This window comes from Callithrix jacchus, chromosome 22 (genome assembly GCF_049354715.1).
Source record: "Callithrix jacchus isolate 240 chromosome 22, calJac240_pri, whole genome shotgun sequence".
Taxonomy (NCBI): domain Eukaryota; kingdom Metazoa; phylum Chordata; class Mammalia; order Primates; family Cebidae; genus Callithrix; species Callithrix jacchus.
Genome location: NC_133523.1, coordinates 9,328,749 through 9,343,476, shown reverse-complemented (window position 1 = coordinate 9,343,476; position 14,728 = coordinate 9,328,749). Strand labels below are relative to the sequence as shown.

General features: G+C 50.7%; 1 protein-coding gene across 7 annotated transcripts in view; it reads left to right on the top strand.

The window, feature by feature from the left end:
* DNMT1 (DNA methyltransferase 1) overlaps positions 1-14,728 on the top strand; it is a 54,038-nt gene that overhangs the window by 33,001 nt on the left and 6,309 nt on the right. For all 7 annotated transcript variants that reach the window (XM_035283585.3, XM_035283583.3, XM_078360519.1 and 4 more), the window contains 13 exons: positions 49-235; positions 2,812-2,909; positions 3,095-3,242; positions 4,658-4,773; positions 4,968-5,172; positions 5,847-5,980; positions 8,360-8,533; positions 9,787-10,008; positions 11,780-11,972; positions 12,822-12,906; positions 13,073-13,201; positions 13,657-13,939; positions 14,179-14,320. In XM_035283585.3, the coding sequence (XP_035139476.1) occupies positions 49-235; positions 2,812-2,909; positions 3,095-3,242; positions 4,658-4,773; positions 4,968-5,172; positions 5,847-5,980; positions 8,360-8,533; positions 9,787-10,008; positions 11,780-11,972; positions 12,822-12,906; positions 13,073-13,201; positions 13,657-13,939; positions 14,179-14,320 (2,116 nt within the window). The remainder of the gene's footprint in view (positions 1-48; positions 236-2,811; positions 2,910-3,094; positions 3,243-4,657; positions 4,774-4,967; positions 5,173-5,846; positions 5,981-8,359; positions 8,534-9,786; positions 10,009-11,779; positions 11,973-12,821; positions 12,907-13,072; positions 13,202-13,656; positions 13,940-14,178; positions 14,321-14,728) is intronic.

Sequence of the window (14,728 nt, the reverse complement as noted above, 5' to 3'; positions counted from 1 at the left end):
CCATGTCCTCTGTTCCACTCCTCTGAGATGCTGGAACCTCTCCTGTAGGCGAGCCCAGGCGAGGCGGCAGACCATCAGGCATTCTACCAGGGAGAAGGACAGGGGACCCACGAAAGCCACCACCACCAAGTTGGTCTACCAGATCTTCGACACTTTCTTCTCAGAGCAAATTGAAAAGGATGACAGAGAAGACAAGGAGAATGCCTTTAAGCGCCGGCGATGTGGCGTCTGCGAGGTAACCTTGCTCATGGGGGTTCCCACTCCCCTAAAGTGGCCCAGCCTCTGGCGTGATCTGTGGACGGTTCCATCTTTCTCCCTGTGGCTTGAGACTGACTGCTCAAATGTGACCCCTGAGACAGAAATTAGTTAGTGGCCTGGGAGGACCCCGCATGCTTCATGGAACATCAATAGGACACATATCCACAGAGGCGTGCTTGGGTGCTTTGCTGATAATTCCACTGGCCTTCACTGAATGGCCTGGCTTCTGGGTGGCTCTGCTGTGCCTGCATCTGTGTTCAAAGGGTCCCGTGTGAGGGCTGAGGGGTGTTCACATCTGAGTGGACACTTTGTCCAACTTAGATTTAAGGCCCTTAGGAAGCCTCCCTGTTTGTGAGTTTTTAAATTTATATTTACTTCACTCAGGAGGAACCAACCTAGTGCTGTGACCCAGAGACCAGGTATATTTTGATACCTATCACTTGACTTTCTTTTGGATGAACACTGGCTTTAGGCTTTGCCTTTGATCCCTGTGGCATCCCTTAACAGGAGCCTGCATATCCTCCCATTCTTACTTTTCTCAGTTAACACTTTTTTTTTTTTTTTTTGAGACAGAGTCTTGCTCTGTTGCCCAGGCTGGAGTGTAGTGGCGCGGTCTCAGCCCCTCCACCTCCCAGGTTCAAGCAGTTCTCTGGCCTCAGCCTTCACCTTCCAAGTAGCTGGGATTATAGGCATGTGCCACCACGCCCAGCTAGGTTTTTTGTATTTTTAGTAGAGACAGGATTTCACCATGTTGGCCAGGCTGGTCTTGAACTCCTGCCCTCAAGTGATCTGCTCACCTCAGCCTCCCAAAGTGCTGGGATTACGCGTGAGCCACTGTGCCCGGCCCTTAAATCTTTTTTTTTTTTTTTTTTTTGAGACGGAGTTTCGCTCTTGTTACCCAGGCTGGAGTGCAATGGCGTGATCTCGGCTCACTGCAACCTCTGCCTCCTGGGTTCAGGCAATTCTCCTGCCTCAGCCTCCTGAGTAGCTGGGATTACAGGCAAGCCACCATGCCCAGTTAATTTTTTTTTTTTTTTTTAATATTTTTAGTAAAGACAGGGTTTCGCCATGTTGACCAGGATGGTCTCGATCTCTTGACCTTATGATCCACCCGCTTGGGCCTCCCAAAGTGCTGGGATTACAGGCTTGAGCCCCGCGCCCGGCCAAATCTTTTGTTTTCAATTATGCAACTGTTGTGTTGACACAGGTAGATCTAGTTATTTCATTTTAAGTATTCTGTAGTATTTCATTAAATGAATATCCTAACTTACACCTCAATAATAGGCACTTCTTCAGGATTATAAATATACAGCAGCATCCTTGAGCAAAGCTTCTCGTGAGTGTATCTGCTTAGCAGTAGTATTGCTGGGCTGTGGGTGTCTATTCTTAACTTTGATCAAGAAGATTGCTATCCAAAGTGGTTTTACCAACTTATCATTCAAGCATTGTGCATTCTTGTTTCCTCACACTGCCCATCTGGCTTCTTAACCTTTACCCATCTGGTGAATGGGAAGGGAATTTTATTTCTCTCACCTATCATACGTCTAATGAGGTTGGGTATTGCTTTTTTTTTTTTTTTTTTTTTTGTAGAGACAGCGTCCTGCTGTGTTGCCTACTCTCAAATTCCTGGCTTCAAGTGGTCCTCCTATTTTGGCCTCCCGAACTGCCAGGATTAGAGGCATGAGCCACTGCACCCAGCCAAATATGCACATTTTTAAAAGTATTCTTGTCTTTTTTTGTTGTTGTTGAGATGGGTTTCACTCTGTCATCCAGGCTGGAGTGCAGTGGCATGATTATAGTTCACTGCATCCTCAACCTCCTGGGCTCAAGTGCTCCTCCACCTCAGCCTCCCAAGTAGCGGTGAGCACAGGCGCACGCCACCATGACCAGATAATTTTTAAAAAAACATTTTGTAGATGGGATTTTGCCATGTTTCCTAGGCTGTTCTTGAACACCTGAGCTCAAGCAATCCTCCCACCTTAGCATCCCGAGTTGCAGGGGCTACAGGAATTTGTTACCATGCCTGGCTAATTTTTAGTTCTTTTGTAGAGATGGGATCCCAGTATGTTGCCCAGGCTGGTCTTGAACTCTTAGATTCAAGTGATCCCTCTACCTCTTAGATTCAAGGTACAGCCCCCCAGCGTACCAGTTCAGACATGAGCCACCATGCCCAGCCCAAGAGTCTTAATTTACTATTTGTCTCATTGTTAATTCTTACTAAGAGCTGTGTGATTCACCTTTTTTCCTTTTTTGAGACGGAGTTTCACTCCTGTCGTCCAGTCTGGAGTGCAGTGATCTTTGGCTCACGGCAACTTTCACCTCCCAGGTTCAAGCAATTATCCTGCCTCAGCCTCCCAAGTAGCTGAAATTACAGGTGCACCCCACCACACCTGGCTAATTTTTATATTTTTAGAAGAGATGGGGTTTTACCATTTTGCCAGGCTGGTCTGGAACTCCTGACCTTAAGTGATCTGCCTCCTCAGCCTCCCAAAGTGCTAAGATTACAGGCATGAGCCGGCCCTGATTTGTCTTTTTAATGCCATTTTTTTTCAGGTGTGTCAGCAGCCTGAATGTGGGAAGTGTAAAGCCTGCAAGGACATGGTTAAATTTGGTGGCAGTGGACGGAGCAAGCAGGCTTGCCAAGAGCGGAGGTAGGTCGGGCAGAGGACTTGCTGGCTGATGGTGGATGCACCGAGGCAGAAGGGCCCCGCCGTGTGTGGGACAACAGTAGGATTCCTTCGTTAGGCATTGTCTCAGGGCCTGTCCCTGTTAGGAAAACAGCCCCAGTTGGTCTTACTTAGAAAAGTGGTCTTAGGTATAACCAGTGACATTGCAGGTGTCCCAATATGGCCATGAAGGAGGCAGATGACGATGAGGAAGTCGATGATAACATCCCAGAGATGCCATCACCCAAAAAAATGCACCAGGGGAAGAAAAAGAAACAGAACAAGAATCGCATCTCTTGGGTTGGAGAAGCCGTCAAGGTAACCCTTGGAGCCCCTTGGTCGGCTCACTGCCGCGCTCCCAATAAGCAGGTTGCCTCCTAGTATCTTGCCAACCTGACCTCTTGCGCAGCCTGAACCCCGGCACCCGGAAACCTGCCTGTTTATCCCTGAGAGGAGCAGGACTGGCCAAGACCATGTTCCGTGGCTCAGCACCAGCAAGGCATTTTTGTGTGGCCACAAGACTCAGTTCTCCTCATGTTCCAAAATGGACATTTGACACAGTTCTAGGGGCATCAGGCAGGTGAGCCCTCATAGCTTGTTTTTCTGTCTTGTTTTGAGAGAGTATTGCTCTGTCACCCAGTCTGGAGTACGGTGGTGCAATCTCAGCTTGCTGCAACTTCTGCCTCCCAGGTTGAAGCAATTCTCCTGCCCCAGCCTCCTGAGTAGCTGAGATTACAGGCATGCATCACCATGCCAGGCTAATTTTTTTTGTATTTTTAGTAGAGACTGGGTTTCATCATGTTGGCCAGACCGTTCTTGAACTCCTGGCCTCAAGTGATCCACCCACCTCAGCCTCCCAAAGTGCTGGGATTACAGGCAGGAGCCACCACGCCTGGCCCCTCATAGCTTGTTTTCAAGAGAGCTGTCACAGCCCCTCAGGCCTGGGGTGGGTGTTTTTGGAGTGTCAGCAGATGGCCTCCCATCTATGGTCACTGGCCTCTCTGAGGGTCAGTTCCTTTACCACAATGTGAGGGAGAGGAGTGAGTATCCTCTGTGTTGCTTCTCTGATGTCCGTAAATTAAAGATGCAATCAGTTCACGTAAGCATGAGGCTTGCCACCTGCTGGCTGCGTGGGCCATGGCTCAGCCCCTGTGGGAGGTCAGACATGGGTACTGGTGCATGGCATTTGTGCCCCTGCAGGGTTGGGGCTGGGGAGGAGGCTAGGGCCTTTCACAGGTGACACCTGGGTTGAGATGGAGAAGGTGGGGTAAGAGCTAGCCACATGAAGACCTGGGAGAACGCTGCACTGAGGTGGCAGTCAGCTGAGCTTGTTGGAAAAAAGGGAGGCCCCTGCAGCCGGAGTGGCCTGAGCCAGGGGGTGATAGGCAGGACAGGGGTCAGGGGTCAGACTGTGGCCTTATAGACCATGGTGAGGTGTTGGGGGCTGTGCTGTTAAAATTGAATGCTGGAACCTGAGTGGCAGAGCAGAGGTGGGAGGGATGGGAGCGCCCTTGACTGCAGCATCTGGCCAAGGAAGGTGATGTTTTCTGATTTTTTCTTATTTATTGTCGAAACCCTTGTAGAACAGGGTGCTCTCTGTAGCCACAACTCTTCGTTGACTTGTGTAATGAGATTGAGTCATGTTCTTACATAGAGTAACAGAGGACCATGCTGGTCAAGCCCAGCAAAGACCCTCAAAATGGTCCTCCCTGAACTTATCCTCTGCTTTTCAGACTGACGGGAAAAAGAGTTACTATAAGAAGGTGTGCATTGATGCGGAAACCCTGGAAGTGGGGGACTGTGTCTCTGTCATTCCAGATGATTCATCAAAACCGCTGTATCTAGCAAGGTTTGCATTGTTTTTTTTTTTTTTCTTGACTTCTGCATGCACTTTCTCATCATCAAGCCTGTTTTGCCAAAACAGCACCAGCAGCTTTTTGCCCTAGATGAAAACTGATTCCAGGATGAGTTGCCCTGCATGGACTCGGTCACATTCGCCGGCCAAGTTAGAACTTTCTCCCCGTGCCCGTGTTCCGATTCCAGGGTCACCGCACTGTGGGAGGACAACAGCAATGGGCAGATGTTTCATGCCCACTGGTTCTGCGCTGGGACAGACACGGTCCTTGGGGCCACGTCGGACCCTCTGGAGCTGTTCCTGGTGGACGAATGTGAGGACATGCAGCTTTCATACATCCACAGCAAAGTGAGGGTCATCTACAAGGCCCCCTCTGAAAACTGGGCCATGGAGGTAAGTGCCTGGTGCCCCTCATGAGCCCCTGCCTTGCCATGCAGGGTCACTGCTGATGTGCATTGTTTTGTTCTGATTTTTTTTTAATTTGAGACGGAGTTCCCCTCTTGTTGCCCAGGCTGGAGTACAATGACGTGATCTCATCACTGCAACCTCCACCTCCCATGTTCAAGAGATTCTCCTGCCTCGGCCTCCCAAAGTACTGGGATTACAGGCGTGACCCACCATGCCCGGCCTCCTTTTTTTTCCCTTAAGACAGGGTCTTGCTCTGCTGCCCAGGCTGGAGTACAGTAACACGATCTTGGCTTTTATTTATTTATTTATTTATTTATTTATTTATTTATTTATTTATTTATTTATTTTTGAGACAGAGTTTCGCTCTGTTGCCCAGGCTGCAGTGCAGTGGTGTGATCTTGTCTCACCGAAACCTCCACCTCCCGGGTTCAAGTGATTCTCTTGCCTCGGCCTCCCAAGTAGCTGGGATTATAGGCACCCGCCACCAGACCTGGCTAACTTTTTTTTGTATTTTTAGTAGAGAAGGGGTTTCACCGTGTTGGCCAGTCTGATCTCGATCTTCTGACCTCAGGTGATCCACCTGGCTCAGCCTCCTAAAGAGCTGGGATTACAGACGTGAGCCACTGTACCCAGCCTGACACATATTCTTATCTCCCAAGGGAGGCATGGATCCCGAGTCCCTGCTGGAGGGGAACGATGGGAAGACCTACTTCTACCAGCTATGGTACGATCAAGACTATGCGAGATTCGAGTCCCCTCCGAAAACCCAGCCAACGGAGGACAACAAGTTCAAGTGAGCGTGGGGGCCAGGCCTGGGGACAGCATGTACTTTGAGCTTGCATAGCTCCCGTTTCCCATGCACTTCTGCATGGTTGACGTCTGCCAGGAGCCCCCCAGTTAGTGTTTCTTGCTCATCAAAGGCCAGCCTGACTATGGATGATGCTTCAAGGGTGTAATTGGCCAGGAGTTGCTTTAAGTGTGTAGATGATCTGGTGTTGGCTTTGTAAGAGGTTTCTCTATTCAGGAACAGGGTTCATCTTCCCATTTCCAGACTTCCCATGTGTTCTTAGCATGTGTGCCCCAGCTCTGGCATGTTTTTGGCTGTTTCTTATTTTCCTCTGTAAATGAGACCTTTTCTTTGATTCTGTTCTAACTGGGTGACTGCTTTGAGGGAGGCCTTTTTTCTTTACATCCAATGCCCCATACCTTCTTTCTAATCTGTGTACCTCACTTGTTTCAACTAAAAGCATCAGCTAGCACCCTCAGAGGAGCAGGTGGCAATCAGGGTGACCCGGGAGGCCAAGTGGGCTTCCCTGGGTGCATCTGTGCTTCTCCCGTAAGCCTTGTACTGGCTTTGGCTTGATCTCTATTTTTATTTTTATTTTTTGAGATGGAGTTTTCACTCTTGTTACCCAGAATCTCAGGTGGCGCGATCTCGGTTCACTGCAACCTCCACCTCCTGGGTTCAGTTCAGGTGATTCTCCTGCCTCAGCCTCCGAAGTAGCTGGGACTACAAGTGCCTGCCACCATGCCCAGCTAATTCTTGTATTTTTAGTAGAGACTGGGTTTCACCATGTTGGCCAGGCTGGTCTGGAACTACTGACCTCAGGTGATCTATCCCCTTCAGCCTCCCAAAGTGCTGGGATTACAGGTGTAAGCCACTGCGCCCAGCCTCTATTTTTACTTTATTTATTTATTTATTTAGAGATAAGGTCTCTATCACCCAGACTGGAGTGCAGTGGTGTGGTCACAGCTCATTGCAGCCTTGACCTGCTGGGCTCAAGTGATCTTTTCACCTTAGCCTCCTGAGTAGTTAGGACTGCAGGCATGCACCACCCTGCCTGGTTAAGTTTTTTAAAAATTTATGTGGAGATGGTGTCTCACCGTGTTGGCCAGGCTAGTCTCAAACTCCTAGGCTCGAGTGATCCTCCTGCCTTGTCCTCCCCAAGGGCTGGGATTATGGACATGAGCCACCATGCTGGGCCTTGCTCTCTATTTTTAAGGCCGTCTTCAACTCTCCTTGAAGGGCTTACTAGTCAAGAATAATGTTGAACGTCCTCAAATACCTGTTGAGCCTTTATAGAGAGAACAGTAGGAGTCTGCTGGATTGAGTTCCTCACTGAGCCACTTGGGACTCTTGGTCATGGTGTGTTTTTTTTTCATTGCATTTTAGGTTTTGGGGTACATGTGAAGAACATGCAAGATTGTTGCATAGGTACACACATGGCAGTGTGATTTACTGCTTTCCTCCCCATCACCTATATCTGGCATTTCTCCCCATGCTCTCTCCCCAACTCCCCACCTCCCGCTGTCCCCTATTTCCCCCCAACAGGCCCCAGTGTGTGATACTCCCCTCCCTGTGTCCATGTATTCTCATTGTTCAACACCCACCTATGAGTGAGAACATGCATTGTTTGATTTTCTGTTCTTGTGAGTTTGCTGAGAATGATGGTTTCCAGATTCATCCATGTCCCTACAAAGGACACAAACTCATCGGTTTTTATGGCTGCATAGTATTCCATGGTGTATATGTGCCACATTTTCCCTGTCCAGTCTATCATCGATGGGCATTTGGGTTGGTTCCAAGTCTTTGCTATTGTAAACAGTGCTGTAATGAACATTTGTGTACATGTGTCCTTATAGTAGAACAATTTATAATCCTTTGGATATATACCCAGTAATGGGATTGCTGGGTCAAACGGAATTTCTATTTCTAGGTCCTTGAGGAATCGCCACATTGTCTTCCACAGTGGTTGAACTAATTTACATTCCCACCAACAGTGTAAAAGTGTTCCTATTTCTCCACATCCTCTCCAGCATCTGTTGTCTCCAGATTTTTTAATGATCACCATTCTAACTGGCGTGAGATGGTATCTCAGTATAGTTTTGCATGGTGTATTCTTAACCATATTCTAGATCCTGTTTGTTGATATCTTAGGGTTTTTGTATCGATGACTCAAGTGGGATTGGCTTGATTTTCTTGCTGTGTTCTCTCTGGGCTTTGGTCTCAAATCAGTGCCTTCAAAATGCAAAGCACAAGAAAGCCACTTCCTTCGAGCATCTGCAGATAATTTCTCTTGGTCACCAGAGTCTGGATTAAGCCAACAATAGCTGCTGCGGCCACAGCTGGCCACCTCAGGGCCTTATGTTTCTGTCCCTTTATTTCCTTCAGGTTCTGTGCGAGCTGTGCTCGTCTGGCTGAGATGAGGCAAAAAGAAATCCCCAGGGTCCTGGAGCAGCTCGAGGACCTGGACAGCCGGGTCCTCTACTACTCAGCCACCAAGAACGGCATCTTGTACCGAGTCGGTGACGGCATATATCTGCCCCCCGAGGCCTTCACATTCAAGTGAGTGCCCCGTCAGAGCAGCCAGGGCCAGGGTGCTCCAGGCAGAGTCAGGCTGGCTTTTTGGTGTCCCCCTCCTCACAGACATCCCCCACTCCTCCACACCAGCTGTTGTCCCAGCCATCACATTGGCATAGGTGGCAAACATAGAACATGGAGTATAGACTGACCACGGTGCCATCGCAGAGCAAAGCTGAGTGTCAAAGTCAGAACTCGGTGTGGCTGGGCATGGTGGCTCATGCCTGTAATCCCAGCACTTTGGGAGGCCAACACGGTGGGGCGGGGATCACCTTAGGTCAGGAGTTTGAGACCAGCCTGACCAACATGGTGAAACCCTGTCTCTACTAAAAATATGAAAAATTAGCTGGGCGTGGTGGTGCCTGTAATCCCAGCTACTTGGGAGGCTGAGGCACATGAATCACTTGAACCTGGGAGGCGGGGGTTGCAGTGAGCCAAGATTGCGCCACTGCACTCCAGCCTGGGCAACAGAATGAAACAGTCTCGGTAGCTGCTGTCTTGCTCACATGAGGTGCCCATCATGGGTCAGCAGAGGGCTTCGCCTGTTGGGTCCGTTGGATATCTGGGCGGCTTGAGTCAGAAGTTGCCAGTCTCCAAGCCCAAGGGAAAGCACACAGGACATTCCCCAGTCAGTAACTTGCTATTAGGTCACTTCTGCTCACTTCACATGCCAGGAAACACAAGATGCCAAGCAGTCGGGAGGCAGGAGCCTGGGGTATTTGAGCAGTATCGTCCACCACTGTAGCCAGTAATGCGCAGAGGGTGAATGCATGCTTCAAACTTTGAGACTGAATCTCCAGCTAAATTTTTTTTCCACTGAGACAGAGTCTTAGTCTGTCACCCAGGCTGGAGTGCAGTGGTGCAATCTCAGCTCACTGCAACCTCCGCCTCCCAGGTTCAAGCGATTCTCCTGCCTCAGCCTCCCAAGTAGCTGGGATTACAGGTGCGTACTACCACGCTTGACTAATTTTTGTATTTTTAGTAGAGATGGGGTTTCATCATGTTGGCCAGGCTGGTCTCGAACTTCTGACCTTATGGTACACCTGCCTCGGCCTCCTCCCAGAGTGCTGGGATTACAGGAGTGAGCCACAGCACTCAGGCTAAATGGTTTCTTAGGGTACTCCTCTGCCTTAATTCATCAGGTGTTTGCCTTTCAGTGGTTATTGTCAGTCAGTCATGCCCAACTGAGCACTGCAAGGTGGAAGATTCACTGATAGCAAATGGGTGCTTCTCCGCAGCATCAAGCTGTCCAGCCCTGTGAAACGCCCACGGAAGGAGCCTGTGGACGAGGACCTGTACCCAGAGCACTACCGGAAGTACTCCGACTACATCAAAGGCAGCAACCTGGACGCCCCTGAGCCCTACCGAATCGGCCGGATCAAAGAGATCTTCTGTCTCAAGAAGACCAACGGCAGGCCCAACGAGACTGACATCAAGATCCGGCTCAACAAGTTCTACAGGTCAGCCGAGGCCTCTGCCCTTCCAGAAGGCTCTGCCTGAAGCAGGGTTGTGACATAGCACCCACGGTTGTTCTAAGTTAGGTTGAAGCAGCTGTTTCTCCAAATGTTTCTGATGATCGTTGGACTGACAGTGACTAGAATTCTAGTTCCTAGCCCCCACTTTTAGGTCCTTATTATAATGCCACAGAGCCCTTTTTCCAAAAGAAATCCCTAAGCTGGCCGGGTGCTATTGCAAAGACTAGCTGGGCGTGGTGGCACATGCCTGTAGTCCCAGCTACTTGGGAGGCTGAGGCTGGAGGGATCACTCAAACCCAGGAATTTGAAGCTGCAGTTAGCTATGATCTCACCACTGCACTCTAGCCTGGGTGATAGCCAGACCCTGTCTCAAAAGAAAAAGCAGCGGTAGAGTATCTGGGCACCCCAGAGAACCTGCCAAGTTCCATCTGTGACTGTCCAGGTTCTGTCGCGCTGTCCCCACTTGTTCCCAGGTCCTCCTTTCTGTCTCTGGGATTTTTTTCTTTCCCAAGCTTTTGCCCTAAGTCCATTTTCTTTTTCTAAGACCCAAGTAACTGGCAGTGATTACGCATGAACCTGAAACTAACCTATACAGAAAGGTATACACTTGCCTCACCTCTTAGCTAACGTAGATCAAAGATTTCCTGAAGCCTTTGTAATAACATGAAAGAAAACAGTTCTGAGTGGTACAGGCAAGAGAAACACACTCTGGAGAGGCTGCTACCAGGAGGTGGGCACAGCAGGGCAGGGCCAGGAGTGCAGGGCAAGCAGCCAAGCTGACCTAATGGAGGGCGGTCTTTACCCTGTGGTTCCCTAACTGGGAGGGGTCTACCCTGCAGTTCCCTAATGTGGTTCCCTAACAAGCCTGCGGGTGGGGTCCTCTACCTTGTGGTTCCCTAACTGGGAGGTCTTTACCCTTTGGTTCCCTGACTAGGGGGGGTCTTTACTTTGCAGTTCTCTAACTGGGGGGGTCTTTACTTTGCAGTTCTCTAACTGGGGGGGTCTTTACCCTGCAGTTCTCTAACTGGGGGGGTCTTTACCCTGCAGTTCTCTAACTGGGGGGGTCTTTACCCTGCAGTTCTCTAACTGGGGGGGTCTTTACCCTGCAGTTCTCTAACTGGGGGGGTCTTTACCTTGCAGTTCTCTAACTGGGGGGGTCTTTACCCTGCAGTTCTCTAACTGGGGGGGTCTTTACCCTGCAGTTCTCTAACTGGGGGGGGTCTTTACTTTGCAGTTCTCTAACTGGGGGGGTCTTTACCCTGCAGTTCTCTAACTGGGGGGTCTTTACCCTGCAGTTCTCTAACTGGGGGGGTCTTTACTTTGCAGTTCTCTAACTGGGGGGGTCTTTACCCTGCAGTTCTCTAACTGGGGGGGTCTTTACCCTGCAGTTCTCTAACTGGGGGGGTCTTTACCCTGCAGTTCTCTAACTGGGGGGGTCTTTACCCTGCAGTTCTCTAACTGGGGGGGTCTTTACCCTGCAGTTCTCTAACTGGGGGATATTTACTCTGCAGTTGTCTAACTAGGGCGTCTTTACCCTGAAGTTCCCTAAATGGGGGTTCCTTACCTTGTGGTTCCCTCACCGGGGATGTCTTCACCTTGCAGTTCCCTAACTGGGGGGTTCCTTAACTGGTAGCTCCCTAACTGGGGGTGGCTCTTTACCCAGCAGTTCCCTGGGCACCCCAGGAACGTGGTGCTATTTAGTTTGGCATAAGCTCACCACAAAGGAGAGCTTCTAATGAGGCTCTCCTGCTCACAGGCCCGAGAACACGCACAAGTCCACCCCAGCGAGCTACCACGCAGACATCAACCTGCTCTACTGGAGTGATGAGGAGGCCGTGGTGGACTTCAAGGCCGTTCAGGGCCGCTGCACCGTGGAGTACGGGGAGGACCTGCCCGAGTGCGTCCAGGAGTACTCCATGGGCGGCCCCAACCGCTTCTACTTCCTTGAGGTGGTGCTCCTGCTTGCTAGAGGGAAGCCTTCGGGGTCAAAGTTGGCCAGAAAGGAGTCTGATACCGGGTTATGCACAAGGCGGCTTGGCCGCAGGGTTTAGCTTTTGCAAGAAGTGGGTAGCTGGCTGAGGTGAGGCTGTTCTGCAGGAGCTTTGCAGGGGTCCTGGCAGTGCCTGCAAAGCTGCTGTCACAGGATTCTCCATAGAACAGATCTGTGAGATTCAAGTTGTTCCAGCATTTAGCACTCCTGGTTTTTAAAAAATGATTTGTTAGAGAATGTAATGTTTTAGTATCCTGGTGCAACTAAATGTTCAGGACCGTGAGGCAGCCTCCAGCAGCCTGACTGTTGTCTTAGCATGAGTTGAGGAAGGTACCCCTGCACCTGGGTCCCTTGGGCTAGGCTCCCACATCCAGGCCCAGCCCACATGACTGCATGTGGCCCTGGTTATGGAGAGGCCCCCGAGTCAGCTGATTAAGCTAATGACTTGTAAATGGTTGGGGCTTGGCCTTTCCATGTTTTAATACAGCTGTGTTTCCCCAGGCTCAGATGAGGATAGCCCAGTTGGGCAGCAGACTCTACATAGCACTTTTTCCTCTTCTAGAACAAGTAGTCCAAGTGCTTACAATTGCAGGCATTTCAGCATCAGTCAGATCAAATGTTAGTGTTAATAAAATGGGTTGTTTTAAGTTTCCATTGTTAGCAAAATCAAACTCCTCTATTGGCGGCTAACTGGTCATGGCCCACTAAGGGAGAAGTTAAGTGACTCAAGTTGCTGTCTTACTAGTCTGTGTTAGAGAGGGGACCAGTGTGTTTCCCTCCTGAACAATTGCAGTGCTCTCTTTTTCAGGCCTATAATGCGAGGAGCAAAAGCTTTGAAGATCCTCCCAACCATGCTCGTAGCCCTGGAAACAAAGGGAAGGGCAAGGGAAAAGGTACATCACTGTTGGGTTTCAAGTCATTGTTTTGTAACTCGGAGGCTGCCTCGTGAATCACTGTAAAACCGCTAGCTTTGGAGGCCATCTGAATTAACAAGGCGCTGAGAGCAAGGTAGGACTTGGACTCTGATGAGGGTTTAGTCTCTGGCTTCTCCCCCTCCAGGGAAGGGCAAGCCCAAGTCCCAAGCCTGTGAGCCGAGCGAGCCAGAGACTGAGATCAAGCTGCCCAAGTTGCGGACCCTAGACGTGTTTTCTGGCTGCGGGGGATTGTCGGAGGGATTCCACCAAGCAGGTGAGCATCCATAGGCTCCATCTCTGAACACCTGGTGAGCCCAGATCAGGCAGGTGCTACCTGAAACACATTCTGACCCCTTCCTGACTCAAGAATCTCCTTCTGAGGCTGGGTGTGGTGGCTCACGCCTGTAATATCAGCACATTGGGAGGCCAAGGCGAGTGGATCACCTGAGGTCAGGAGTTTGAGACCAGCCTAGCCAACATGGTAAAACCCCGTCTCTACTAAAAATACAAAAATTAGCTGCGTGTGGTTGTGTGCGCCTATAATCCCAGCTATTCAGGAGGCTGAGGTGGAAAAATCGCTTGAACCTGGGAGGCGGAGATTGCAGTGAGCTGAGATCATGCCACTGCACTCCAGCCTGGGGGACAGAGCGAGACTCCATCTCAATAAAAGAAAAAAAAAGAATCTCCTTTTGGAGAGTTGAAAGCGTGCCTTCGTCCTTGGTCTGCCAGGCATCTCTGAGACGCTGTGGGCCATCGAGATGTGGGACCCCGCAGCCCAGGCATTCCGGCTGAACAACCCCGGCTCCACGGTGTTCACAGAGGACTGCAACGTCCTGCTGAAGCTGGTCATGGCTGGGGAGACCACCAACTCCCGTGGCCAGCGGCTGCCCCAGAAGGGAGATGTGGAGATGCTCTGTGGCGGGCCGCCCTGCCAGGGCTTCAGCGGCATGAACCGCTTCAACTCGCGCACCTACTCCAAGTTCAAAAACTCCCTGGTGGTCTCCTTCCTCAGGTAAATGGGTAGAAGCCCCCAGTGTTGCCTGCCCATGACCAGACAGCCAAGGGCTGTGCCACATGTTATCGGTGGTCATTTTCACCCTGCACTGAGGCCTCCGCCCCCGCAGAAGCTCAGAGCTCAGCTCTCAATAGTGAGAGACTTTGATAACATTCATGAGGGACTTCCAGCACATTGGGTCACTTCTCCCCTCTGTCTGTGGGGGTGACTCCTGCAGTCTCTCCCACCCACTACAGCTACTGTGACTACTACCGGCCCCGGTTCTTCCTCCTGGAGAACGTCAGGAACTTTGTCTCCTTCAAGCGCTCCATGGTTCTGAAGCTCACCCTCCGCTGCCTGGTCCGCATGGGCTATCAGTGCACCTTTGGCGTGCTGCAGGTGGGCTCCGGGGCCGGGATGGGCAGACAGATGTGGCCACTATGTAATGCAGCCTGCAGCCAACCATCCCTTACTGAAAACGGTTCAATGGCACAGGCCTGCCATCCAGGGACTAGAAGCTGTCGTGATGCTCTGTCTTGCTGGCTGGGTCAGGGGAGATGCATGCTCAGCCAGTGCCCGACCAGTCCACCTCTAGCGTCTACAGCTGTGTTCTCGTACATGCCCAGGGGGGTTGGCTGCAAGGGGCTTCTTGACATGCAGCTCCCGGGCTCCATTTCCTCAATGGGAAGGGCAAGTAGCGCACCACAGAGCACAGCGTAGCATTGAGTCTGTGCAGGGAAGAGGTGCTCAGAGCCATGTGTAGGTGTAGCTGTTTGATTGGTTTGAAAGACAGCTGTGCTCTAGGTA